Consider the following 27,377-nt stretch of genomic DNA (forward strand, 5'->3'; position numbering starts at 1 on the left):
CAACGACCGATAATCGGATGGTATAGTATACTTATAAAAAGATCCGCTCCAACTCAGAAATCTGACATATGCTCGTTAACCGGTGTTAACGAAGCATAAGGTATGTCGTTCAGAGAGTGTGGCTCCAATTAGGTCGACACATAACTAAGCGGGTTCTCACCAAAATAAACTATGCACAACCCAGAACCATTTACAGCACAGTGCAAAGCAAGGTACGTAGAGTGTTTCGTCCTCTTGTCTACCATTACGTCCGGATGCCTAACACTTACGAAAGGGGCCAGTAAGTTTCTACGTCCAGCACAGCATAAACAGTGCCCTCTCCGGCCGTAGACAACGCGGCCGCAAGTATACAATCCACACAGCCTCAGCCATTTCCAGGTCGGCGACGTTTAACATGACTGTGCGAGTTTTCAGCTTTTCCTGGTTTTGTGTTTTCTAATTCGCGCCACGGTTGGCAGCGGTTTGCACAGCCGCAACCAACGCTAGAAAAAGGGTAAAAGAAACAAGCACTTTGTTAAATCTTTTCTCAAAACCTGCAGCATTACGCGCCACTTCAGCCTACGTACGTACGGCCTGTTTGAAGAGGGATGCCACCTTCAAAGTGAACGCATCCTCGAGCCGGCGGCCGCTAAAAGGCACCTCGGTTTGGGGCTCGGGAAAATCATCAAAAGCATCACTAATAGGTTTGGGTGTTTTGTTATTTCCTTTTTCTTGCCCTCTTCGTTTTGATCTCAGCTCCTTCTAATGACGACAAACGGCGTCATCTTTTCCTGGCCCTGTTCCTGAGGGTCATTCTGCGATTTCATCAAAGAATTCACCATGGACCGCGTTTTCATGAAGCGGTCGGCTGATAGTTGTCTCGCCCCCTGGCCGACCAAAGTTTTCGTACTATTCCCACCAAAAACACACACTCACACACAGGCTACGAAATTCGCACGATTTCCGCGTTGGACAAACATCGCAGACGTTCGCTCGTGCCAAATTTTCCCTTTGAAATATTTCGGTCCAGACCGGGGCGACTTGAAACCCTTTTTATGTGATGCGAAGGCTACGGCGTCTGCCACTTGGCCAGCTGACGACCACTGGGAGGAATCAGAGACCGCACTTAAGTAGCTAGCCAACCGCAAAATTCGGGGCGAGCGAATAAAGACGCTCATAAACCACTGATCGGCCAATCCAACCGTTTAGGGTTTCGTTCCGTCGCGCGGGGAAGGATGTTTTTATTTTTTCATCAACTTCCAGCAAGCTGTCCCGTGCGAGGGACACTCCGTAAATCCCACTCCCCTCGTTATTCTGAACAGGGTACAGAATTACCGCATTATGCTGCAGACAAAACCGAAGTTCAGGGGAAAATCTACCGGAGTCTAGACGATGGGCCATGAACTGCCCTCAACAGTGCGTCAAAACAGTGCGTGAAATTGTGCCACTTTTCTTACTTTTAAACGATTTAAATTTCGAAGCATTTCTCGATATTTTTGATTTTCACAAACCAACCACAAAGAACGTCTCCCGTATTCGCCATAAATCAAGCCATTTTACAACCATCTTACTGAAGTACAAAAAATTACATTTGGCAGTTTTCCGTGGCATTGAAAATTCCCACTCAATTTTATGCGAAAGGCGGGAAGCTTCCCTTTTGGAATGCCAAACAGAGACTTAAACTCTCTTCACTGTCTGGCAGGTTATGTTTTAATTAGCCGTCGGTCCGGAAGAAAATGCTGTCGCCGCGACGAACCTCAACGACGTGAAATACCGGATGATTGAGATGCCAGAAGTCTGGGAAGTGTGACCGATCCTATTTGCATGGCAGGCAGATGTCGAGGAGGACACCTTAGCGCAAGTTCCTCGTACGAACGGGTGGCCCTTCCAATAAGCAGACACCTACCGTCGCCATTCGTGGCTTAATTTGTCGTCTCCGTACATGTCGAACATCGGTGGCACAGCTAGTCGCGATTCTTCGCCCGCCTTGTTGCGAGCGCCAATTTTGCTGATCGCCGAAAGATGTGACGCGGGGCGACCCGTGTGTTGACAGCCCGAGAGGCGGACCGAATGACGCCCTGGTTGATGAGAGTTTTTCAATTTATGTAAATTTAATTTTCCCTAATTGAGTTTATAGTGCTTTAGTTTTTGGTGGTTTGCTTGCCATGGGGAGAGGACTACCGGAACGCGCTGCGCTGTTCTACCGAAAACGGGCCACTAATGGCAAACCGGAGCGAATCGATTTTCCCAACTAACCAACCAACGCCGGCGGACGGTAACCTGTTTTTCGGGAGACTCCCCCACTCGATGGCAAACATTTCGCGGAAGTGCCGATTCTTCGGTTCCCGCCATTAGTTTTGCATAAAATATTGATACTGCACACACTGCGTGTTTGGCGACACGTGCAGCAACTCATCATTGGGCACCAAATGGCTTCACCGAGGCCAAAGAGATGGAATTGAATTAGAAAGTTTGATTAAAAATTGTTCGACAGGCACTGTCGCACCACTGTGACAGCCATTAGTGGCTTTGCGGCTAATACCGGCCGATTTAGTCGGCGATTAATTCTTCGATCGTCATTTAAATATTCGACACTCGCTCGGAATCGTCATCATGATAAACTCTCCATTAGAATGAAGCTTTGAATTAGCCCAAGGATGCGCGATTCAATATTGATTTGTGTTCTAGCACCCCGACACAGCTTAACACTTCTTGAAATGGCTCAAACTGTGCCCAGTACACTGCTAAATGTGAAGACATGTAATCTCTGTTTGTCGACCACGTGTCGCACATCAAACAACAAATCGACGAGGAAGATGATCCCTTGGATGGATTACAGCTCGTTTCCCCCCACAGACTAGCTTACCAGCGGATAATCTCCTTTCACTGAATGGATCCACCTGACCGTTGCGATAAATCCTTGCGATTTCGGGTCTCTCCTTCTTTTTTTTCGCTTCGTTCGTGAGGTGCAAATAATGCGAAATTGAGCTGTGGTCCTGCCTCAACAAGAAGGTCCTGTGGGGCGAGGAGTGAAGAGATTAACATGAAAGCCCACGTATGTTAACTACTCCCGTGCTATCCTTCGTGGGAAAAGGTACCCCCGGCCGGTCGTCTTGCACAACTGGGACGCCAGAAGGACCTACGGAGAAACCCACACGCCAAGCGTTTAGACCCGGATCGCCGTCGTCTTGACGAGGGTCAACCAGTGTAGTGCCGGAGAATCGGAGAAAACGATACCGTTTAAGCTGGACTCGGAAGGGCGCCACAGAATAACATTTGGCCCCGTCCTGCGGTTGGCCGAGGCTTGAGCTGGCTCGAAGGCATCCAGTGATTGTGTACTGAGCGAGTACGCGTTAGAGAAAATATTTTTCACTCACTATCAAGTGTCACCCGGGATGACATTTATCACCCGTATCACGGGTCACGGGACCGTTGGATAATCTGTCACAGCGTGTAGTATGATTTATTGGATTTCCTCGATCAACGTTAAACGATCGTTTTGACGCATGTGTGTGTGAATTGTAAAACAAATTTGTCATGTTTTTGAGTAACCGTTTGCAGCAAAACTGGCCAGTAAGTGAAGGACTCAAACACTGTATGCATGATTGGTCAACTAGTCATTAACGCTTGTCTGGAGCTTAATCAAACGAAGTCTCAAGAGTTCTATTAATATAATGCTAATGGGCTAACGGATAAGCGGTATTAGATGCAAGCCGGGAAGTTACGTTGCATAAATTGTTTGAATCGCCTCTGAACGCAAACCAGCTTAGCAGATAATGATAGTTTAGAGGAAGGCTCAACCGAACGACAACAGCCCGCAAAGTCTGGCAACTGTTGCACGGCAGGAAAAGGGGTACTTCCGTCAGTGGTGTTTGCTACACAATTTTTACACGATCCATTTCTGGAAAGCTCAGCCAAAAATCGGTAGCCAACAGTGGAAGCCGTTTCCGTTGCTCCTTCCAAAGCGCCCCAGAAAAAAGCCAGAAAAGGGATAATTTCGGAGTTCTTTCTCAAGTTTCCTGTTTTCGGGAACAGGGAAGGGGAATTTGAAGGATAAGCATTTGGCCATTCCGCCTTCTGGCCCATCTGGCGTGCCGAAAGATCAACAGTTTTCTTGAACTGACTCCCGCTTTCCACTTGTCGACCGGCTCCGGAAAACCAGAAAGTAAACCACGCCGATTCCGGTGGCCTCTTGAACCGAAGGGCACGAAACCGCCAACATTTTGTCGACCCCGTCCATTTCCGACTAATTTTGCGGTAGTTTCCGCCCGGGGATCTTAAACGCACCGTGAGGTTTTGGCTTACGAATTTTCGGCCCAACCGTTGTCACAACTTCGATTTAACTCCCCAGCAATGGGTTCGGCGCGAATGTTCCCGCTGCCGCTAGCTATTTTCCGACCACCGTGGCAGCCGGCCCAGTGCCCGCCCTCTGTCCAGAGTGAGCCGTTTCTCACGCGGTGAACGTAATTAAATTTTTCGCTGAGCACAAAACGCGGCCTGGCGGTGGGCGCCTTTCCGGGCTAATCCTTTCCGCCCGGACTCGGAACCCGGCGAACAGACTGGCTGTTAAACCCCGCTGATGCTCCGTTAGCCCGGGAATTTCTCTGGGCTCGCGGGAAATAGCGAACGACGGGCCTGAAGGAGGGCACTTCCTTCTTGGTGTTGGAGGTTGTTCTTCTACTTGTTGGTTGCGTTTTGCTAACTCAAGTCATAAAACAAAAGTCAAACTTTTTTTGATCCATAGCACCCGACGGCCACTCCGCCCGTACAGCTACATGAATTCCAGGGATTTGTGGACTTCAAGGTTCACCTAGTTTTGGAATTCCAATTGGCGAAGGCAAGCGATAATTGTACATTCGTGTTACAATTCATTGGACTCAACCGATTTTGCAACAACTCGCTTTGTTTCGGCTCACTGCGGAATTTTCCAACAGAATTTTCCGCATTAAATAATAGATGCTTCTGTAATTCGAATTTAATTCCCAATCTACTATCACGTAACGTACTAAACACTAGAACAAGCACTGATCAGCAAAATCCGACTGTCAAAACAAGGTAAGCTTCGCAACGAACTCACCACGGAACAGGAAGTTCGCACCATATTCGCAAATGGAAGGTAAATAATGTTCCGGCGGTCACCAAATTACAGCTCCAGCTCATTATCATCGTCATTAGTGTCGTGTTAATTGAATCTGCCCTGCAATGTAAACTTCACGGAACTGGTCACTTCTACGTACGTCTGGTGCCGGTGTGTGCTGAAGTAAATATTGCCACCGTGAATCACTTACTTCCGTTGCCGATGATTTCCTTCATTTGCATAGCTCGGTGCACCGTATTAATTAATCAATCAAGTGCTTCAACTCACATTGGATGAAAGGACGCTCATTTGTGGCTCAAACTCTGTTCCAAGAAAATGGATCATTCCGGCGGAACACAACATTCTACAATCGACATTCTGGTACGCTACACTCTCAGGCGTGCCACGTGGCGTGGATTCTTGGGAACTTGGGCCGTCGCAAACAGTCTGGTGTTTAACATAATTCCGGTTCTGTTTTGGTTTCAAATTAAATTAAAAAGTCTCCGCACCGGTCCACCGGGCGAAACGATGCCGGAAAGAAATAACATCTTTAAAATCCCCTGCCGCAGTTCTCGAGAACGTTAAAGAATTCCGTTCGAAAGTTTTCCAATGAATTTTTGAAAACTACTTAAGCGGAGCGACAACCCCGACGTCTACGAGACGGCGTCTCTCGAGTGCGCTTAAGCCTTCCGGAAACTCCAGCAAGCCATCTGCATCCAGCGCACGGTCGTTACAATGTTTGCGTTGCGTTGTGGACGTTTCTTGTCTTTTCCGGCAAACGCTGCCGTCCCTACGGTCGCCGTTCCCTCTTTGACGAAGTTAAGGGTTCTTCACGGAGCGGTTGTTTAAAATGCATCAATGAGAGGAAAAGTGTTTCGTAATTTCTCGAGCAACACCTCGTAAATGGAGGCAAATTGAGTAGCTACTCGAGAGAATGTTACTAGCCAGTGAACGATTACTTTCTGCACATGTGAACGTTTATGAAACTTTCTCTAACTTTGAGCGTGAGCTCGGGCTCGGTGGTTGATTGTGATGAAAAGAAAAACCGAATTGAAGATCCGAGATTTGTATGAGTGTAAAGCTACTTTCTAAATGTGCTTTCAATATCGTCCGTTTCAGGGAAGGATGAAAGAATGCATCAAGGTGTAATGGACAAAGTTGATGAGGGTCCTATGTGGACGCTTTGTTTGCGACGTATTGCGACAGCGGTTGGCTTTGTTACGGTAATGGCTTTGATAGCAATGTATAAGAAGATCGTTAAGAAATAAAAAATATATATGTAAATCCATAGGAAAGGCTCTATGAAACCATCTTTCTTCTGCAGCCCTGCGAGAAGTATGAATGCAACGACGAAACTATTTACCAAAAAAGGGGCTTTCCTTTGTTGGTCATATTCAGACTGAAAACCACCCTCGTAACGTCTTAATAGCGTACGGCCATTGTATGAGGAATCATTAAGGTATGCAAAAAGTATGCAGTGACAAAGTCAACCTGCACCGAAATTAGTATTCCAAACACTCGTTTCCAGCATCTCGTGTTGCTTCATTGCGTTGACTGCCGCGAGGCACCAAACTCCTCCACCCCAAGGCGGACGAAATGGACGCAACACTTGAGCGTCTATTGTTTGCTTTACTCAATCACGCTCTCGCCTTGGAGGGTGCGACAATTAAAATCGCAAATCTCTCGCCCGCTTCAAAACCAGAGAAAACTCCAACAACAGTTCCAAACTTATGCTGCAAATGTTCGTTCATGCTGGCCACGGTTGGCCGTGTGTCTGCCGAGTTCATTGTTTGTAGCACCACATCTGGTGTCCTGCTCAGTCGAGGCGAAGAAAGCAAGGATGCCGACAAACTTCCTACTAAAAGACACGGAGGCATCGTTACATCAGTCAAGCGGCGTACTTGAGGCCCATTTCTCCCACGAGCAGCACCGGAAAGTTCACCGGCAACCGTCGGGGTGAAGATCTGCTCACGTGCCCAACTTACGGCGGACCGCCTTTCATCTTCATCGCCATCAGCACGACCGCTGCGCGGCACTGCCATCATGGCGGAGGGCAAATAGCGATATTTACATTATTATTAGTTCGCCACCATGCGCGCCCTTGAAGTGTTGGTTGGCTGGGCCCCCTTTTTTGTAGTCGTCAGTATGTTACGAGCCAACCGGGCGCCCTTACGCAGAAAACATACAAACCTGAAATGGGAACGAAAGTAGCGTTGAAGAGCGAAACATAAGCAAACAAACGGGAAACGCGGTCCCGTGCCGGGAAAACCGGTGAAAAAGTGTGCCATAGCAATAAGTTTTCACAGGTGAGCATGAAAGAGGTTGCCCCCGAAGGAGGGTCTGTGGGTCAAAGGAGGTCGTGTCTTACTGTGCATTGCTTGCGCCGCCCGAGAATGATTTATGTTGGGAGTTTAAAGACATATTAATTTCTGCATACAAGAAACAACACTCCACCAACGTTTCTAGACAGTTGGCTCAATTGAAAGACACATATCGTTTTGAATTTACCCAATTCTGAGATGCCTTCAGAAAACGAATGGAAATGTTCCATGGTAAGTCAGAAATTATGGTGGTGAAGACTCTAACCGATGATTGATAGAGGCAACTTCCCATTACTGCACGCGAGCTGCTCTCAACAAGGGCACCCTTGGGCCCCCTGGCACTGATTATCCCGAACACCAAGGTTCTGCCGCAATGGGTCCTTACCACAGGGCATCGTGCTACCTGTCTGGAACGAACGCTATTAATATTCTGTCAACAGTCTTCCTTCCATTCTCATGTGTGCCGCCGTCCCCGCGGCAACTCGTCCGCGAGTTGCCATTCGATACTTCTGCAAATGATGTCTGCCGACGGAGCTGCACAACGCCTTGAGTGCGTTCAAACATCACGGACCCGAACTGCAACTCCCGTGAGAAACTACGCATTCCCGTGCTCGTCTAACGATCATATTCGGGGGCGCCCGCAGCACCGTTTATCTATTCCGCTACGTTTGACGGTTTTTGTCAACTTTCTGCACCACCGAAAGCGCTGGTGACAGACGTCTAACGCACGACGGTGCTCGAAGGAAAATGGCCAACGCAGAAATTGATTAATAGCTTTTTGATCATTATCTGTGCCCGTGCGAAGATAATTGAATGGTACGCCGCAGGTGACGCCAACCGGTGCCGGAACCAAAGTTAGGATTGTTCTCCATTAAGAGCAGAGCTTTTTGGTTTCTTTGCTGCACTGAGAATCGAAAACTTGAAGTCTGTATAAGAAAATAAAGTGTTAACAAATTGGAAACGTATTGGAAGTTCATCATTCTCTCGGGAGAATTCTGGTTACGGGCGTAAACACTTTTTCAATTCAATGCACATAATAAATTGACTAATTTTTGTTGATATCAACAAGGGTCAGATAAATACGCTGTAGGTATTTCCTAAAAACAGGACACTACGCTACACATTCAACCGCGTTCGTGGTTAATCGTTTCAAACAACATTCATTTCATTTCAGTGTGACAAATAGGCCACACAACTGTTGGAGCGACGGTTACAAACAGTCGGCGATGTCCCGAAATTGAGGCTAATTAGTAAAAGTTTCAGTAGGCAATAAGGGAATATCCTGGTTTATAAATTGCCATTCCCCTTCGCAACGGGGTTGTGGGATGCGTGACGAAATGCTTAACTCCGAATGATGGTTCTTTCGGTTGTCTGTTTAATGTCACGTTTTTCAGGAGTATGCCCAGTTCAATGTGGAAGCAAGGCGCTCAGGTTACAAAAGCTCCCAACCGAAATAAGTTCTTATGATTTTCCAGAAGTCGTTGCTGATGTAGGTAGATGATGCTATGGGAGTTCACCAAAGGTTATTTAAATGTTTTTCTGTTCAATCAAAGTCAAATGAGTCAAATTTGGAAAGTCCTGAATATAATTATTGTACCCGCCGTGATTTTATAGCACGAAGCCGAAAAACGCTCCAAAGCTTTTAGAAAGCTTTGACCGAATTTAGTACAACGTATCGAAGCTTTCGCGCATCCAAGGACTTCCTGTATCCTGGCGCATTTTTGAACTTACCAGTGAGACAGTTTTTCTTCAGCAAATTTTCAACACTCTAGAATAATTTTAAAACATGGGTCCGGTTCGGATGTTCGATTTCGGAGATTCGGAATGAGTTTCAACACTTCTGGTTCAGTTCATTTTGCACAATTTTGAGTTCATCTTCGTGGAAAGTTAGTTAGTTACACATCGGACGGTTTCCTAGGCCTAGCGCTTCGGATCTGCTGGCAGCGTGGAGTTACTCAGTTCTGTCGTAGAAAGGCATTTAAAACGGTTCGCAGGCGTTAACAAAAAGCGTATCCTGTGACGACCCTCGGAGAGCGGCGATTTTATCATCGACAATAGACCCGGTGCCTTAGATGGCCAGCTGATTGCGATAGCGAGGAGGTTCCGGGAAGTCCCCAAGGTACTCCGAGTGCTTGATACCGAAGCTGTAGGCCGGTACATGCCCGAGGTTGATCTGCGGAGCACGATGTGTGATAATGCGATGAAATGGGGCATGAGTTCCGCCGGATGGGTTTACAAAAATCACACACAACCAAAGGTACGCCGAAAAACCAGATCAACAACGGCCCCTTCTCAAGTCCAAAAGGAGCGTTTCAACGTATCGACTGCTCTGGGAGCATGCTGTGCCAGGTGGTTCGAGTGCCGGATGGAGAAGGTATAGGCAGGAATGCTTCGGAACACGTTTAAACCCTACTTTCGCCAAACCATACAACAAAACGGGAAAGCGGTGAAACGATAAACAGTGAAAACCAATAACAAAATGCGTGGTATAAGGTAACATTCGTGACGGTGTAAGGTCGAAGGAAAATAGAAACCTGTTACGAACGAGAGCCGTTAAAAGCATGGAGGGAGTCGTACCTTTTCCGGATAGTGTGCCGCCGGACCCGGCTTGAGGGCTTCGTCCGTCGGCCGACGGAAGCGGGTGGCCATCGAGAACATCGGTGCCCGTCTCACCAGCGGATCGATTTTCGCATCGTAGTGACCGGGACCGGGGAACCCAATGCACTCAGGAAGAGTCTGCTTCTGCCGGCCGGTGATTGTGTACGCTGGGGCCGAACGGATCGGCCCTTCCTTACTCGAACCGAGCACATTCGGGATGTGGTATTCGTTCGGGGCTGTGATTGAAACGAGTTGCGAGATCGCAAAAAAACAGACAAACACGATCAAGATCATGCAGCCCATGATCACCTAATGGAGGTGGCCCTCTTTTTCCGCTTTCGAATAGGAGAACCCCGTCTTTAGTATTTTGAGAACTAGAACAACACAGCACAATGCAGGTGAGCGGACGATCGCAAGCCGTTCGGGGCGTTCGAACCGTGTGCCACATGGGAAACTAGGCAAACAGAAGCATTACGGGAGTTGCTACGGAGGGACAGACCAATTAGGAAGTCGGAACACTCCACGCTCGAAAACACTATCAACAAAGCTACGGAACTAGAATGCAAAAGCGTAACGTCTACGGTAGTAGGAAGTGTCTGGCGACGGGGGAGCGAGATAGCGAATAACTATAAGGATAATAAAAACTAAACGCCATCCGTAGGTCGTGGCCGGTCTTCTAGGCACGGAAGTGGCCCGTGCACACCATGCGCTGGTGCTGCACGTTGGCCAACTGCTTCACACCGGCGATGCAGTTTGGCACCAGTCCGTCACCGACCGTTTCAACGGAAGCCGAAGCACGCTCCTCGGTGGTGGTCTTCCGCTCACGGATCACCTTCATGCTTCCACCGGACGTCTGCGTCGTGGTGATCGTCTTGGTCGTCACCGTACTCTGACCATCACTTCCGTTCTGCACCGAACCGGTCCTTGTGGTGACGGTGTTGCTGCTGCTGACGGTCGAAGAACCGCCATTGCTGACCACCATCGCGTTGGAAGCAACCGATGAGTCACCATTCGTTACGGTTGTTGTCACTGCGTTGACTTTGGGTGGCCAACGCGGGAGAATAAGGTAACCGAACAGAAGATGCGAAAAGAAAAGAAACGAACCGAAAAGGGTAAAACAATGATACGAAGGTAACGGGAGACCCACCGGCGGCGGTTGGCGCTAGCATGCACAGGACAGTAACGAACGGATGCAGCACATGCACCCAACCAACCGAAAGCGTGGGAAAGTGCAAACGAAAAGCAAGCATTACCTGGGCCATCGTGAGTGATCGTTTCGTGATTTACCTTCACGCCGAACGTGTAGGCCGGCGAGCAGTCGGTTTTGCACTTTTCCGGCTGATACGCCGAGGGAGCTGCAACGAGCGAGAAACCGTTCGGTGTTCGTGGGGGGACATTGTCGAAAGTGGCCACCTCAAGACTTACCAGGGGTATCCTTGAGAGTTTCACCTTTATGCTTAATGCCAAAACTGTACGCCGGAGCGTGAACGATCTTAGCCTTATCGGGATTGTAAGTGCCGGGAGCTGCAAAAACACAAAAGACTTCGGGTGAGGATACTGCTCGTACAGTCTTTCTACAAACTACTTGGCGATCGAACACTATCAAGAACTACGAACGCTATTCACTAGTCAGTAATGAAAAGCTAGTGCGCAGTAACATCACTTTTGGAGCTAGCCCTCGTTCGCTTACCTGGCACTTCGTTCGGTTTCTCTCGGTTCACCTTGATACCGAAGGGGTAGGATGGGCCATGATCTAGCTTCATCTTCTCCACAGAGTAGGTTCCCGGGGCCGGGGTGCAGTCCACCTTATCGATGCACGGACGTACGCCAAACGTGTACGCCGGAGCGCCGGAGTCCAGCTTGGCCGCTTCCGGATTATAGGCCCCAGGTGCGGGTATGTCGTCAATTTTGTCAATGTTCGGCCGAACACCGAACGTATAGGCTGGGTTGTGGTAGGTATACTTCTCCGGTGAGTAGGCACCGGGAGCTGGCGTTGGGTTCACCTTCGTCGTTTGCGGCTTCACCCCAAACGTGTACGCCGGCGTGGTGGAATCGTGTATCTTCTCATTATCGTAAGCCCCGGGTCCAGGAATAAGGCTCGGCTTTTCTACGTTCGTTTTCACACCGAACGTGTACGCGGGAGAGCTCTTGTCGTTAACCTTATCCGCATCGTATGCACCCGGTCCGGGGATAACGCTAGGTTTCTCCAGATTTGTCTTTACTCCGAAGGAGTACGCCGGAGAGCTTTTGTCGGCCGCTTTGTCTGCGTCATAGGCTCCCGGTCCGGGTATAGCGCTAGGTTTCTCCAGGTTCGTCTTTACACCGAACGAATACGCAGGGGAGAACTTATCAGTCACTTTGTCTGAATCGTACGCACCCGGTCCGGGAATAGCACTGGGCTTCCCGGGATTCGGTTTCACCCCGAACGAGTACGCGGGAGAAGACTTATCCACAACTTTGTCCGAGTCGTAGGCTCCGGGCCCCGGAATGGCACTTGGTTTCTCCCGATTCGTCCTCACTCCGAAGGAGTAAGCTGGAGACGATTTGTCCACCACCTTGTCCGAATCGTATGCCCCCGGTCCGGGGATGGCGCTTGGCTTCTCGTGGTGTGTCTTCACTCCGAACGAATACGCCGGCGACGAGTTGTCGACTTTATCAGAGTCATACGCTCCAGGACCTGGCACGACGTTGGGTTTTTCCTGATTTGTCTTCACACCAAACGAGTACGATGGAGAGAACTTATCGTTCCCCTTTTCGGCATCGTATGCACCGGGCCCCGGAATGGCGCTCGGCTTCTCAAGGTTATGCTTAACACCGAACGAATAAGCTGGAGCCGATCGGTCGTTTGTCGCATCATATGCGCCCGGTCCAGGACCGACATTCGGTTTCTGTAGGTTCGTTTTCACTCCGAACGAGTACGCCAGTGACACCTTGTCGTGAGCCTTATCCGCATCGTACGCTCCTGGCCCGGGGATCGATTGTACCTTGTCTCGGCTGTGTTTCACGCCGAACGAGTATGACGGCATGCCGCTATCCACGCGATCAGCATTGTACGCTCCGGGTCCTGGCCCAACGTTGGGCTTGCCCACGTCCGGTCGCAACCCAAACGAATACGCCGGTGACTTCCCGTCCACCACCTTTTCCGCATCGTACGCCCCTGGGCCGGGATTGGCACTCGGTTTGTCCTGCTTGGCCCGCACGCCGAAGCTGTACGCCGGGCTGTCTACTTTGGCCTTTTCGGGAGAGTAGGCACCGGGCGCCGGAACACCGTCCGGTTTGTCGATTGTCGGTCGGAGCCCGAAGCTGTACTTGGGCGCTCCGTCGTTCTGCTGCGCGTTCTCAGGGGAGTACGCTCCCGGGGCCGGCGTTATGTTCGGCTTCGCTACGTTCGTGCGTATGCCAAAACTGTACGCCGGCTGGTGATCTAGGTTCACCTTCTCCACCTGATACGCGGACGGGGCCGGCGTGCAGCTCGGTTTATCGTGATTGATGCGCATGCCGAATGCAAATGCTGGTGAGTGATCGATGAACTTCTGCGCCTTCTCGGGCTCGTATGCACCCGGTGCTGCAATTGCGGAGCGATGGTGTGCGGTGTGCAGCGAAGCAGCGATGACAACGATGGCAACGGAAAGCGGAAACAGAAACGTGAATGGGGAATCCAACTTTTATTACCAGTGCACCGGTGAACTGTGTGTGTGTCCGGAGGATCGGAAGGCTCACTTACCAGGATTGCTGTTCGGTTTGTCGATTGTCGGTCGAATGCCGAAGCTGTACGACGGTGTCATGGTGAGCTTCACCTTCTCCGGCTCGTACGCTCCCGGGGCCGGCGTGTTGTTGGGTTTTTCGGCGATCGTCTTCAAACCGAAACTGTACGCCGGCCTTCTATCGAGCGCTAGGGCCCGTTCCGGTTCGTATGCGCCGGGAGCTAAAAAGAACAATAGTTGTTGAAAAGGATCGCGCTTTCGTCGCCACGAAACGCTTACCCGGTGTCTCCTCGTGCTTCTCCGGTATCACTTTCAGCCCGAAGCTGTACTTCGGTGATTTGTCTTTTAATACCTTTTCCGGCGAGTATGTACCGGGAGCTGGAAAGAACCAACAGAAAGGACAATGTTAGCGCGCCCATACACCGGAAAGCGGAAACGATCGGAACCGGACCGGAACTGACCTGGAGTGTCACTGCGCAGCTTACTCTCGGGCTTGATGCCGAACGAAAACTTGGGCGCACTATCTAGTACCACCCTCTCTGGTTTATAGTCACCGGGCGCTAAAAGATATGGCACGGTTTTGATTTTGCTGTTGCGTAGCTCGAGGCGAACGAGCGCCCTTCGCGGCATCGTTAGTGGCGAGAGGGAGTATTAAAGGGGAAAGACTTCCGGCAGAGAAAGCAATCATGTAGAGGTTCGGTTCGGTTCGGTTTTGGTTTCTTTTCTGTTATGTTTCATGAACAAGAACACACTGGAAATGCAAACTACGCGCTACCCTACACCGGGACTGATTCATGATGCAAAGGCTACGGGTTTCGGTGCTCAACCGCACAAACTTGCAACCAAATAGTGCAACAAGTGTGTCAAGTATAGCTAATAAAGGATCTACCAGGAAAATGGGACAGCTACAATACTACGGCAGCGGCACAAACCAAGAGTTCACCTGTGTGTTGCACTGTGTGTGTTATCTAGTTCTCATAGATTAAAGGGGTCTGTTTTTGTTTCTGGTGGCGTGTACATGGCATGGTGATCTCGTGAAGGTGGCGCGATGGTAGAGATGAGTGGCGAAAGTGGAATGGCCGGATGGATGGAATGCTTCGTTCGATGGATGAAATAGAATATGGATAAACCCAGAGATATGAGATGTGTTGGAAGATGATCACTGCATGAACAACACCGGCACATGGCATGGCCATCGATGGGGTTTCGGGTGCTGTGTGGATGCGAAAGTGCTCGACCCTCGTCCCCGCTGGTGGAAAGCATTTGGTCACCGTCCCGCAGATCAAGCGCCCTCCTTATGCAAAGCCGCAAGCGCAAATACCTGGCGTCTGGCTGGTCGGGTTCGGCGGTTTCTTCACCCCGAACGTGTACTTCGGGGCCGATTTGACCAGCATTTTGTCCGACTTTTCGATGTTGTACTCGCCCGGCGCGGGCGTCAGATACTTCGGTATCTCCTTCGGGCGGCTCTGCAGACAGTACGCCGGCGGTGCATCTTTGCCCTTGCAGCCGAGCCCCGTGATGTTGTAGAGTGGGCCGGGGCTGAACGATTCCGTGCGCGCTTTATGACGCTGCCCGAAGCTGTAGGCGGGTGCGGCTTGCCGTTTGGAGTCTACCACTTTCGTACCTAAAATGGGCACGAAACAAACAGAGCTCAGAGAGTGGTTGTTGTATAGCTTCGGACGATAGATGTGCCCGTCCCCTATTTGAGACTAGCGAGCGTCATCAACGCTCAGCCGCTAGCCAACCCGCTAGCCACGCAGAACCATGGGGAGGTCGACATACGTGGGAGGACCGGTTGGGGCGATCGTCGCGCCGGCCGCTTCCCTAAGCTGGCCATAATTCCGACGATTGCCGTTCGGGTTGCGAATAAATATTTATTACGACCAAACACCACCATACACAGGAAGTGGTACACTGGGCCGCCTAAAATCGGACCGTTGCGCGCCGTATCGCCTTTTACGGTAATGTGGAACTCTTTCTTTGCCCAATGCAAAGCCCCCAATCTTGCTGCGCACTTGCGTCTCGGTACGTCGCCCTAACTTCCAATCCCAGTCAGGTTGACGCTCGCTCCAAGAGCATGGCCTTCAGCTGTCGAAAGACGGAAAACATCACCCTACCGATCGAAATTCAAACTGTCATTAGGCCGTTGGTGATCGATGATCATGGTCACCGAGTCAGCTGTGGTCTGGTTACTTGTATCGCGAGTTCGTGAGGTGCGCTAACTCTCGCGGCGATCAGATATCCGATGCACCCACGCGGCGGAATCCACCACCAGCACGGCTGAGTCATCGTCAACACGCGGTGACTTACCGAGAAGCTGTGGTAGCAGATACTGTGGGCCGGGGCCACGGTGCTCGGCCGCGATCGGGCCGCGCCGCTTTGTCGGCGTCCAGGGCCGTTGCTCGAATCCGCCCATCACGCGGTAGGAATCTTTGTAGCGCCTCTTGAAGCTGTTGGTGCTCTTGTGCTGCCGATAAGTGCTGCTGACTCGGGTCGTGGACAGATGTCTCGTCTTAACACTCGTCTGGACAACCTGCGGATGCGGATGGTGAAGAATGTTGTTGTTTTATTTTCATTTCTCGACCAAATATGGAGGGAACCTCCAACTGAAACCGAATCGCCACGTCTCGTTGGCATCCAAGTTGTCGCTGGCGGAAAGGTTTCCTTTTTCGTCGTTTCTGCGAACACACAGACACACACACACGCTAATTTACCATTTTGCTTCGAAACGCCTTTCAGCCGCGCACCGAAATCCGAGATATCGCCGCGTGTTTGGAGGGCTCACGGGAAGTGGTAAAATTTCACACGAAAATTTCACCACCAGCGGGTGGCCAAGGGCGTTGGGGTGCACAGGAGGGAAGGCAAAATCAACAACCTGAAAGCGAATTTCGAACGAAACTGTTTTATGTTCACAGAGCTGCCCTGTCACGCTCCTGCCGAACTCATGGCCTGCTGCTGTCCATTCGGTTAGAGCAGCGGGTTTTAGTGTGTGCGAAAGAAGGCTACAATGAATTGGCTTTATTTTTCGGTGATCGAAGCACGCCGAGCATGGCGTTTTGCATAATGTTTCAGAATCGCACATAGGGAGGGGCGGAGTTCAAGTGCAGAACCGTCTAATTAGCCGCCACCCCGGTCACGCTTCGGCTGCTCGCAAGCAAGCGGAGCACATGGAGCAAGTTATAATTAGGGGAAACAGACCACGGGAAACGGGACCGGTTTATTGCTTCCTATGTCCGGAAGAAAGCCCAACACTTTCCCTGCTTCCCTGCCGTAGAACTTCTGTCGAAGTTTTGCACCGGGCTCGGTTCGTGATTGCAGTGAGAGTGTTTAGGCCTTCGAACGAGCGCGGCATGCAACGCTGCGCCGAACGCCAGGAGTCAGGTCTCGAAACCTCTTGCCAAGCGGCGAAGGAGAATGCAAATGAGTAGTGCACCGTAGAACACAGAATGCAATGAATGTCGTGAGCAGGGTGCATTATGTTAACTCTGCGTTGTTTCGAGCACGTTGTTGGTGAGCTCACGCAGCTGAGATGAAGTATTAGTAAAGAATTTTTAGTACACTTTTAGCTTAAGGAATTCCTCTGGATTCCTACTCCACGCACAGCGATCACTTATGGTTTCAATTTCTCAGGGCAACCTTGCCATTGAGTGGTCCATGAATGCCGTCCATTGTGGGCGAGTCGATAATCTCCGTGCCCTCGATCGCACGATGCGCAAAGGGTCCGCTCGAATATAGGACAGATCGTCGCACATGTAAGAAGCCCTTTTGTGGTACGGTGCCGTCGTCCCCGGGGCGCAGCATAAGTTACGTTGTTGCAGGCAAAAAACTAAAAATTCCGGTCGATTCTTTGACGCACGGCGAGCCGCTTGGCGCGTCTCGTGGCGATCGCATGTAGAGGTACCTTGGCTTTGGCGTATGAATTATTGCATTCAGCATCGATTACCGGTCTCGCCCGGGCCCAGCGAGTGCCGAGAGGAATTGATTATGTCACCCTGCCCCAACGAGACACCAAAGAGACCGCTCGCGCTCCTTCGTTCGCGCTCCTGGAGTCTGCACGCTCTGAAGGGGGCTGAAACCGATGTCCGCTGCCGATGTCTCGTGGCATTTGCCGGCTTTTGGCCGTTTGCCCTTCGGATGCACCGTATATGGTGCCAGCGGCTGGCGTCCGGTTTGCGTCGCCGTCGATCGATCGCTGGGTCTCCGCAAGTGTCCCAGCGGAGTTGCGCAGAGCATTGTTAACGGCGCTTGGTTTTTGGTCCCCTTTTCGAGGCTATTCTTTAACTATCCCGCGCCGTTTGTGAAGTCGATATTCTTGCCTTCTAAGGGGCAGTGGGCGCGCGCGCAGACACGAATAATACCGACCGGCTGTGGCCGAATATAGACAAAGATTGTAGTATCGCCCGCGTGAGTGGTTCCGAACCACTCGTAGAGGACATTAAAAACGAATCAAAAACACTCGCCGAAAATAGTAAAACTAGCCAATCAGCCGTGCATTGTGGGCTGGAGAAGCGAAAAGGTCATTTTGGGAAATGACAAAACAGAGTTCAACACATTTGAAATGGTTCCAACATGAAACTAAATTAAAAGGATAATGGGTATTAGATGTTTAGTAATACTACATTTAGTAATACAAATACACGGGTCCCCCAAGCACTGCTCAAGTCGTGGTCGTGGATTCAAGGATTAAATCGGACACGCTATGCCTTAATCTTGGTTCAATTTGTTATTAATAGCCTCGCAAAATAGAGTTCCACTTTGTTGCCCAGTTGCGTCATGCAGCTGAAGGAACCATTCTGGTTTCATAATCTTGCCCGGAACGCTGAATGCGCCATTCTCACGCTCGTTCTTGCATAATGCAGCCCAATCAATCCGACGACAACACGACGACTATTTAGAGCGCCGCGCATTTAAACCCCGGGAAAGGGAATCCTGCTTGCCGCGGAATGCTGCCGCCAGTTGCCCAGAGGGACGTGTTGTGTTTGTTTTTTTTTCTGCTCTCTCTCTCTGAGCGCCTTAAAGTGACGACAACTTCTTCGGTTGCGCCAAAAGTGGCCAAAAGCAATCATCGGAGCCCGAGAGTGGTCTCCCGGTTGGAGCAACGTGCCACTTGTGGCTTCAAAAAAACACGGAGGTTTAAAAGAAAAGGCAATCGCATAACTAATTCGATGTGGCCAACATGCCGCCTCGGGTGATTTTTCATTCTTTCGTTGCTTCTTTCGTTGCTTAAACTGGCCGCGGTGATGCAAACTGGCCGTAGGTGAGATTCTCGTCCTTACTTGGTAAGGTGAGTGATCGTAAAGCGAGGGGACAGTGCGAAATGAGCTGGCCTCATCAAAGTCTCATCAACCGACACCCGTAACAACCGTGTTCCTTTTTTATTGTGCAATTAACGGCACTATCAGTAGCGCCGATTGAAAAGCGAAATTGTTTGTGGAGCTGTAAAATGATTTTGCTGCGCTGAGTGGGACACGCGACGCACAGGGCAATGTTTTATGCTCCCGGGGGCCTCCTTCAAGGTAACGTCACCTGCATTCGGTCGGGACATTAAAGACGCTCCTTGGAACTGGGCCATGCACTCTTTCTGGTTGGGAAGGGTGGTGGTCAAAGAAATCATGTCCTTGACGTCGGTTGCGGCTCTTGGGGTGAGTGCTTTTCGCAATCGGCCGGTTCTTTATGGCTGTACTATTCTACAGCCCGTAAGAAGGGCTGCAGTCGGGGTGTTTATTTATGTAAATGAGATTTCCCATTGTTTCGTGTTCACTTTTTTGCTGCTTTTTTACTGTAAAGTGGACAAACCGAGTCCAGGACGGCTTCAGAACGGCCCCCGAGAAGAACTCGGTCATGATGGCAAGAAATGGCGAGTGAAACAAAATAGCGGTTCAATGTCAGGAGTGGAAGAGCAAATACCGCAAAGTGATGGCCGCCGTAGACGACGACAGGAAGTGACTAATTTATGCAACGTTCGTCACGAACCCTGCCTCGATGGACCTCCTTCTTCTTGGTTGGTTAATTTATTACCATTTTTTCTGTACTTTCTCACGGAGAAAGCAAAACAACGTACAAGTTCGAGGTTATGTTTCGTTTCACAATTCGAAAAATGTCATGATTGTTCAACTATTCTTTACTGGGGCAATTGAACAAAATAATCCGTTTGATCACCACTTATTTGCTTTAAAAAGATCAAATAATTAACGAACTTATTAACGGTCGCTAAACGGCCAACAAACTCCAGCTGTGCCGTGCGTGTGCTGTTGAAATATGTTTCCTGTTCACCCAATTAGTCCCACGCAGAACCAGGCACCTCCTCCGGACTGGAGCTTAATGCTCGCACCGAGAAGGAAGGCCACGGAGTACCACGGAGCAACGGGCTAATTACGGGTTCGCGAACCTGTGAGGGCGGAAGGATTATTTCTGCACCTCCTTCATGGCGAACGGAATTTGAATGTTGTTTCTTGTGCGATCCGCATTAATCAATTAGTGTCCTCGGTTGACGTAGTCTTCCGCAATGCAGGCCCATTTCAGGGTTGAGCCTGTTGTGGGTGGTCAGTTAGCATAAGTGTCTGGGCTGGCTCGCAAACTCTGACATTGACTTTGACGCCCCCGTTTGACGCGAAATGCACCCGTTGCGTGGCATGTCGGTGCTGATCGATTCCGTGCCCAAACAATGTTTCAATTCAATCTTTTACGAGCAAATCCGCAAGATGGTGCTAAACTGGTGGCACGTGAGGTTGAATACGAGATAGGCTAATTCCTTGATCTCTCTTTTATTGATGCAAAATAGCAAATCGTGAGAAAATGGTCGAAACCTCCTTTTTCAGACATCCGTGGGCACCGCCACCATGTTGGGCAGTAAAAATCTCCGGTGCCGATGCGCTCCCACACGTGCGAAGCCAAAGGTATGACCTCAAATTTCACCGCGGGGCAGCGAAAGCAACAAAACTCAGCGTTCCCGATGCGTCATTTTGAAGTGTTTAAACATTCACGTCGATTCGTCGGACAGATTAATCATAAAATTCTTTTGAAAACCAAAATATCCGAGCGCGCTGTACAACTTTGTCAACACGACGCGGCGAGTTCGTTGCTGTGACCTCCGTTGCAGTCCCTCGAAAGGCTCGGCGCATTTACATATTCTCTCGGCGCCAAAGACGAGGAGTTCGGCGGCAGCGCTGAAAACTGAAACTCGTTACAAACTGGTTTCCCCACGAGATGTCGTTCGATTCTAGAGCATCGGCACCCGCACGCCACGCAGTTAATGGAAGCGGAGCTGGAAACGAGGTTCTAATTTGCAAAAGTTTCAACCCCCCCTTTGCCAAGACCTGCCTGCTGCTATCGCGAGGGCTTATTCAAACTCCAAATGGGAAATCGGTGGCAAAGGGGCTCCTTTTAAGCAGACGTCCCCGTTGTTTGTTAAGGTTTTTTTAATTCCTCTACGTTACTTTATCATCGTAAATTTATCTACTCCACCGCCATGTGGTTACGATCCGATGGCACGCCAGATCCGAACTATCGGAATGGGAACTATCCCAGTCCTGAACAAACATGTCCCACGCTCCCCATGAGCGCGGTAAGTATTTCCCCATTTCCTGCTCGCGAATCAAGTTGCGTAGGTTACTTCTGACCTAGTTTTGCAGTTTGCCCGTGCAGTAACGTCGGCAACCCACCGGCGGGCTCATCGATGCAGTGTGTCACGCCGGAGTCCGCAAAACCTTCGAAGGTCGGCAACCAAGGCTAGTTACCGATGCTACCCGGCCGGAAGGGTTCGGTGTCTACCATAAACTCCACGGTAACAGCACCGTAAACAACCGTCGGCTGGAGGGTGGAGGACTTAATTCAAAACCCGATTCGAAGCGCCCGGTCCCTGGCATTCTCGCAAGCCCAAATCGACACAGTAAACTATCCGTTTCGATGATAATTTGGGAAAGATTGCAGAAAGGAAATTTGCATTTTTCGTCCACAACAGGAACCGGTTCCGGTGAACCCGAAATGAGCGTGTAAATTAGTAAATAGTTCGGGGCATCTTTAGGTGCGATCGAACGAGCCGCACTCCGGATTGTGCTGCGGAATATTAATGCTTTTCGGCGAGAGCAACTTCATTAAAATATTGATCTTTTCCACGATCACCCAAGGTTAATTAGGACGGAGGTTATTACGAAACCAACGATTTTCTTCGGTCATGATTGAATCATCACACGGTCCACACAATCCATCACGGAAAGGACAATTGGCATTCTCGGCTGGCGGTCACAAAGCTCCAGTCGGTGACACGCCATCGGCAAATTCGAGCACCGTCCTGACTTTTTCAAGATGATGACCACTTTTTGCTGAGTATCGTTTCGAAAAATGCTTTCCATTAGATGTAATAAACTGCTGATGAAAGGACACACCAAAGCTGTTTCGTCATCGCCATAAAAAAGCGTATAACTAAAACCTCGATTCTACGGCCGTGTGCAGAACAATTTCGGCAACCATTTGGACAATTCCACGACACGAGAGTTAAAAATCAAATATCATGAGTCCTTACGCAGCCCCCGGAAGGTCCGAGAAAGTTCGCACCGATTTCGAAGCGCGGTTCGCGAGGTGTCCTGGCAACAGGACGCCTTGTTTTTGCGCCAGACCGACTCGTCGGTGTTTATTTTATTTACCTTGCCGTGGCTGGCGCGATTTTTCTACTCACTCTTCGGCTACCCTTCGGTAGTATTTTGATTTCGCGCACCGCGCCACGGCTGACTGTAACCGTGACATCAAGATAGATCGATAAAAAATTTCATTCGCTGCACGCCAAATTCCGGTGCAGCTCACATGCGTTCCTCGCATTCCAGAGAACAAGTGGAGATTGTTAAAGTTGAATGTTAAAGAGGGAAAATTCGGAACGGAGTTACAACTCACAAACAATGGTTAACACAAGTGAAACACGTTACCCACCGATTGAAATGAAGGCAGATTGAACATTGAGATGATGCTTGAATGGAATATTAATTGCGAAAGGCGAACACAAACGTTTAAACTTCACTTACCACGAGGGATGCCTTTCACTGATGGTCTGGTCACAGTTTTATGTTTCTCAATGATTCGATACCTTCGGCCACTAGACTGCAACGGTAAGCAATAAACAGGAGTAACTTTAGTACACAATGGGCAGTCTTTGAATTTTAGTACACAGTTAATTTAGCGACAGCCAAGACCAATGGGATTGAATTCAGGCAGCATTTGAGATGCGTTCATAAAGTCCTGCATTGCACTATACTTTGGCCACAGCTTACGTTTCTCACGAGAAGTTACGAGAAAACACAGCATATTGCAATACAAAATTGACCCCTTTTTTGGTTTGTCATTCACAGTATTCACAAGCACAAAAATTATAGTCTTTGTTGCCTCACAAGTAAAACTATTTTCACAACCGTTACCTCAGGGATGCGTTGCCGATCGTTGTTCGCGTTCGAGGTTCGTTGTTCTATTCGCACGGACTGCCGCGAAAGCAATGAGCAAAGCGCTAGTCGGTCAAGTACTAATATAAGCTCTCCGGTTAGTAAAACGCCGAGAGCCTCAGTAACTCACACACTACCCGATCTCACTCGATGAGAGCCCACTTGTTGGTTGTTGGGCTTTTGTCGGTGCGGTTTGATTCGGAATAAAATCAAAACAATCCGATCTACGAACGTATTTCGAGAGAAGCGCTGAATTCAAGAGAGAGCTTTTTGAACGCAAGAGCAAAAGTCGACAACATCTTGGGAGTTCTGTAGCGGAAAAATACTATATTCAGGCAGTGAGTTGCTCTCTGAGAGCTAACCAGTTGACCGAAACATCGCTTTAAATGTCGCGAAAAAGGGATGAAATTTTGTTCCACAAACGTATAAATTAGTAATCTATTATATCATAAATTTATCACTCATCAGTATATAATGTAAAACAAGAGTTAGCATATTTGCCAAAGTAAATCTTTCGAATGTAGTAGAAAAACAACAGCTCTGTGGCGAGAAAACTAGCGAGTTACTTTTAGGAACCAAAGTTGATCAAGCACAAGTAATTGTGCTTCTCTGAATTAGGTTCATCGTTTGTCTTGCCGTGCTTGCCATCACGGACGGCAGCAAACTTTATGGACTTCCTACCCGTGACACCTACGTACAAATCAACTCCACTCGGCACGACCCGGTAGTAAAGTCACGAATGAAGTCTTTTTAAACACGGGGCAAGCATATGGACCGACTCTACAAAACTAAAGCTGCCAGCCAGCCAGGCCGGATACCGAGAGCACACCGTCGGCGGTCAGCAACCCGCGGTCGCGTTGCAAATCTAACGTGACCCAAGGTATTTTCCCTACGTTCCGGTCACCGAGAGCACCGATCATCGTCATTTAATGTAGGTGGCAACGATCGCCTACTCTACTGACTAGACGGGTCACAGTCTCCATTGCGGGGCGTCGACGAACATGGCCACAACACCAGCACCAGATCCGTACCGCAAGTCTGACAGGTCTCGTTTACAATGCGAGAAATGTTTTGCGTTTCTTTTTCATTATGATCATCAAATTACACAGTTATTGCGGGATCTCATTTATCCCATGTGATTCCGTAGCCGCACCAAATGCGATCATTCGGACGATCACGTAGCCCGGAGGGGAGAAGTAGCGTATCCGAAAGATTTCTATCCATTTTTAGCAATATCTTAAACCGATTCTCTTCCATCGCCCAGGGGGAGCCGATTAGTAGCTACGTCGCCATGATGTCACTGGCCCACTAGAGTTAGTTTTACTGGTGGGCTCGTGTTCGTGAGTACGCCTCTGCACTTTACACCAAATACGCTGCGGTTTAAAAGTTGCACAGGTTGCACCCGTGTCGGGAAGAAGCTGAACCCAGCGCAAATATGGAGCGCGTTGACAAGTGAGCTCCGAGCGTTTGTGCATCCCAAAGCACGTGGTACTACTTTCTAGAAAAGGAGGTTCGATTAATCACTTTTATTGCGTAAAACATTCGTCCCGCATTTACCTGTCTCATTACAGGCTTGGAGGGCCCAACTTGTTATTTATCCCAATACATTTTTATCTCTACAGCATTTACCTCTTGCGGGCGGTAAAAGTTCATTCATTCGATGAGACAAATGTTGTATTAATTTTTGAAGCTACCATTTTTACAAATCGATTCTACTTTCGGTCAAAAATAAAACCTTCCAACACCCGTGAGCGTTCATTTCATACAAGACATTTTGCTGTTTGTTTATTTGTAGTGTAAAAAAATGGATCGACATCTATCCAATAAGATTTCCATCGTTATCGTATTTTTTTGTTTAGTTTTTCTGTAGTTTTTCTGCTGATCTCCGTATCTTGCGTCATTCCGCCATATCTTTCGCTTTGCTAATCCCTACGGTACAACCACGAAGTGAAGCCTGAAACAGTCGTTCCACGATTCCGCGGTGACGGTTGGTTGTTTTTTTTATCTCCATAGTATCTCTCTCTGTGTCTCTCTCCCTTCACTTTCGCTCAGCTCACGCTGGTCTAATGACGCTAATAATTAGATTTTTGCATTGATATAGTTAATCCACTGTTTCACATATTTTCGTTAATGCATAGTATATGTTCTGTTCCTTGTTTCGACGCTCGCCCGATTGGTTGCCTCTGCCTAGCGGTTCGGGGCGTTCGGTTTGTGTGGAAACAATTTAACGACTATTTAGCATTACCTCAACATCACTGTCCTTGCTTCTCCGTTATTGTAGTATAGGTATGCCTTCTTTTGCGTTCTCTGTTCGAGTCGACTGTTGGGTTATTTGAGTTTTGTTATTGAATTATGACGATTTGTTTCCTTTGCCCACATTCCGCACAGCTTCGATCGGTTCAAAGGCCTTCGAGGAAAGTAGCTGCACGTTGCCCCCTTCACACTAGGGTACCCCGCATTATAACCACCGTTACGACGACGATCCCTCTTGCATGGCCAACAGATACAACTAGTGCTTTCGATCATCATCGTTTGAGAGACTGACTCATATTGAATTATTTTAATGGAAGATAAAACAAAATCCAAACCAGGAATTTCACAGAACACGCGATGGCGTCGCATTCCTGGAACATTGTTCACTCTTCGCTTCAGGGGCTCATTTTGATTTCCTGTTCGATTTAGCTAGTTTGTGTTAGGAATAGTAAAAGTTAATAGTATCGATAGTAGATTCCTGTGCGCTGGTACAACCCTCAGTTGGGGTTCGCTACTGGTTGAGTTCTCATCGGTAAATCTGTGATCCTCAAAAGCACGAGCGCGTACTAAGCAATAGGTAGTGGCTACGATTCCTGGTAATCATAATGATGCTATCTACGTGCGCTCGGTTTCGCTACCCGTTTACCATCAGCTCTACCCTTCGTCTTGTTGATGGTCAAATTAAAGACGGAAGGAAAAGAAAACGGTCCGATCCAAGGGAGAAGACAAAATCGGCAGAGCTTGAGATATACATAGTATAAACACGTACCACGACGCGAGGGATGTGGCGCGAGACGCCCCGTAAATCTAAAAATAACTGAACGAAAACATTGATTTATGTACACAGATAATAATATTATTGAGAAGTCTGTTCCACACATCATGAGATTGAAACATGCACCATTTTCTGTTTCCACCGGCAAACTGTTACGAAGGTGGAATCGGTACGCGTTGGATCTCTGTGCGGATGTCCGGAAATTATCAACTTTCCACGGGCAATGGCAGCGGACCCAGCCATCGAAACGTAAACTTTAAATATCACTTAAATACCTGCTACATTCTACGCCGGGTTAGCCGGGTTACGGCATCCTGTTGCGCTTGGTGTGTGTTAATAATGTTCACTATTGGGCTACCGTTGCAGTTTGGCGAACCGCTCAAGTACATATGGTTTGATTTTACGTTCCTTATCATCGATATCGGGTTTGCTTAGCTACTGAGAGAACTGGTGTATGTATGTTTATGCATATCTTCATGTATTCTGCTGTTGCTACAACTACGACGATCAACGTTCACGATCTTCTGGTAGATCTTTCCAGCCTACGGGTTCGCTGGACGAATCGAGTCAAATCACGGTTCATTCTAACACCTTGTTCCAGTGTGCGTCTGTTTAGGTTTTATGGTCTTTCTCACGTCGCACGCGTCAAAGATTCGCGCCCCTACACACTACATCTACATTTCTTTATCAAACGGACGCCTTATACTATCAAACCAACCATATTGTATTGTTTCTGTTTTGCTTGTATAATTTCCATCATCAGTCATTTCTGTTCACCTTAGAGCCAGTGTTCCGGCAGTATCCGACCAAACCAAACGTATATTAGAACATATAACTTTGGTGCTCGACCCTGGCCGCTCAATTCCACTGCGCAGTGCCAGATTTTTACCTGTTGAATGATTGCCTTAAAAAAAACACGTACAAGTCAGAGCACGGCAGAGTAAAAACGTATTACAAATCCTCATCCGACTAATTGATAAGAGAACGAAACGCTTCTTTCGAAATTCGACTGCCGATAAAATGAGAGCACCGAGAAACGGACCAAACCCCTCATCGCAGGTTTCGCACCGCTCGAAACGAATTAAATGCCAGCGGGTGATCTAGTCAGTGAGCCCTTGCGCGACGGCCGCCAGTTGATCCTTCAGTATTCGGAACCCGGGCCGCTCTTCGGGGCTGTGTGACCAACACTTTTTCATGACCTAAACGGAGAGGGGGGACAGCAAGAGTTAGAATGCGAGATTGACG

At 49.0% G+C, this 27,377-nt stretch overlaps 3 protein-coding genes across 4 annotated transcripts in view; all 3 read right to left on the reverse strand.

Annotated features, from left to right (window-relative positions):
- Nucleotides 1-9,240: 9,240 nt before the first annotated feature.
- LOC128274002 (outer dense fiber protein 3-like) lies at nucleotides 9,241-10,652 on the reverse strand. The gene is made up of 2 exons (XM_053012086.1): nucleotides 9,955-10,652; nucleotides 9,241-9,550 (listed from the first exon to the last, which is right to left on the reverse strand). The coding sequence occupies exons 1-2, from the start codon at nucleotides 10,276-10,278 to the stop codon at nucleotides 9,446-9,448; spliced, it is 429 nt and encodes a 142-aa protein (XP_052868046.1). The 5' UTR covers nucleotides 10,279-10,652; the 3' UTR covers nucleotides 9,241-9,445.
- Nucleotides 10,652-23,148, reverse strand: LOC128273999 (uncharacterized). 2 transcript variants are annotated; one of them, XM_053012083.1, is made up of 12 exons: nucleotides 23,084-23,148; nucleotides 22,694-22,769; nucleotides 16,394-16,554; nucleotides 15,990-16,212; nucleotides 15,001-15,303; nucleotides 14,141-14,239; nucleotides 13,959-14,057; nucleotides 13,700-13,900; nucleotides 11,666-13,540; nucleotides 11,401-11,499; nucleotides 11,229-11,330; nucleotides 10,652-11,013 (listed from the first exon to the last, which is right to left on the reverse strand). In XM_053012083.1, the coding sequence occupies exons 3-12, from the start codon at nucleotides 16,394-16,396 to the stop codon at nucleotides 10,652-10,654; spliced, it is 3,366 nt and encodes a 1,121-aa protein (XP_052868043.1). In that variant the 5' UTR covers nucleotides 16,397-16,554; nucleotides 22,694-22,769; nucleotides 23,084-23,148. The 2 variants fall into 2 exon arrangements, with proteins under 2 accessions (XP_052868043.1, XP_052868044.1); XM_053012084.1 differs by lacking the exon at nucleotides 16,394-16,554.
- A 1,739-nt stretch (nucleotides 23,149-24,887) lies between these two features.
- The window catches only part of LOC128274000 (tyrosine-protein kinase Btk29A-like), a 57,026-nt gene continuing 54,536 nt past the window's right edge, over nucleotides 24,888-27,377 (reverse strand). Inside the window, exon 14 of the mRNA XM_053012085.1 lies at nucleotides 24,888-27,331. Within this exon, the coding sequence (XP_052868045.1) occupies nucleotides 27,233-27,331 (99 nt within the window). The 3' untranslated portion in view covers nucleotides 24,888-27,232. The remainder of the gene's footprint in view (nucleotides 27,332-27,377) is intronic.

The sequence above is a fragment of the Anopheles cruzii genome, chromosome 3 (assembly GCF_943734635.1).
Source record: "Anopheles cruzii chromosome 3, idAnoCruzAS_RS32_06, whole genome shotgun sequence".
In the NCBI taxonomy this organism is placed as follows: domain Eukaryota; kingdom Metazoa; phylum Arthropoda; class Insecta; order Diptera; family Culicidae; genus Anopheles; species Anopheles cruzii.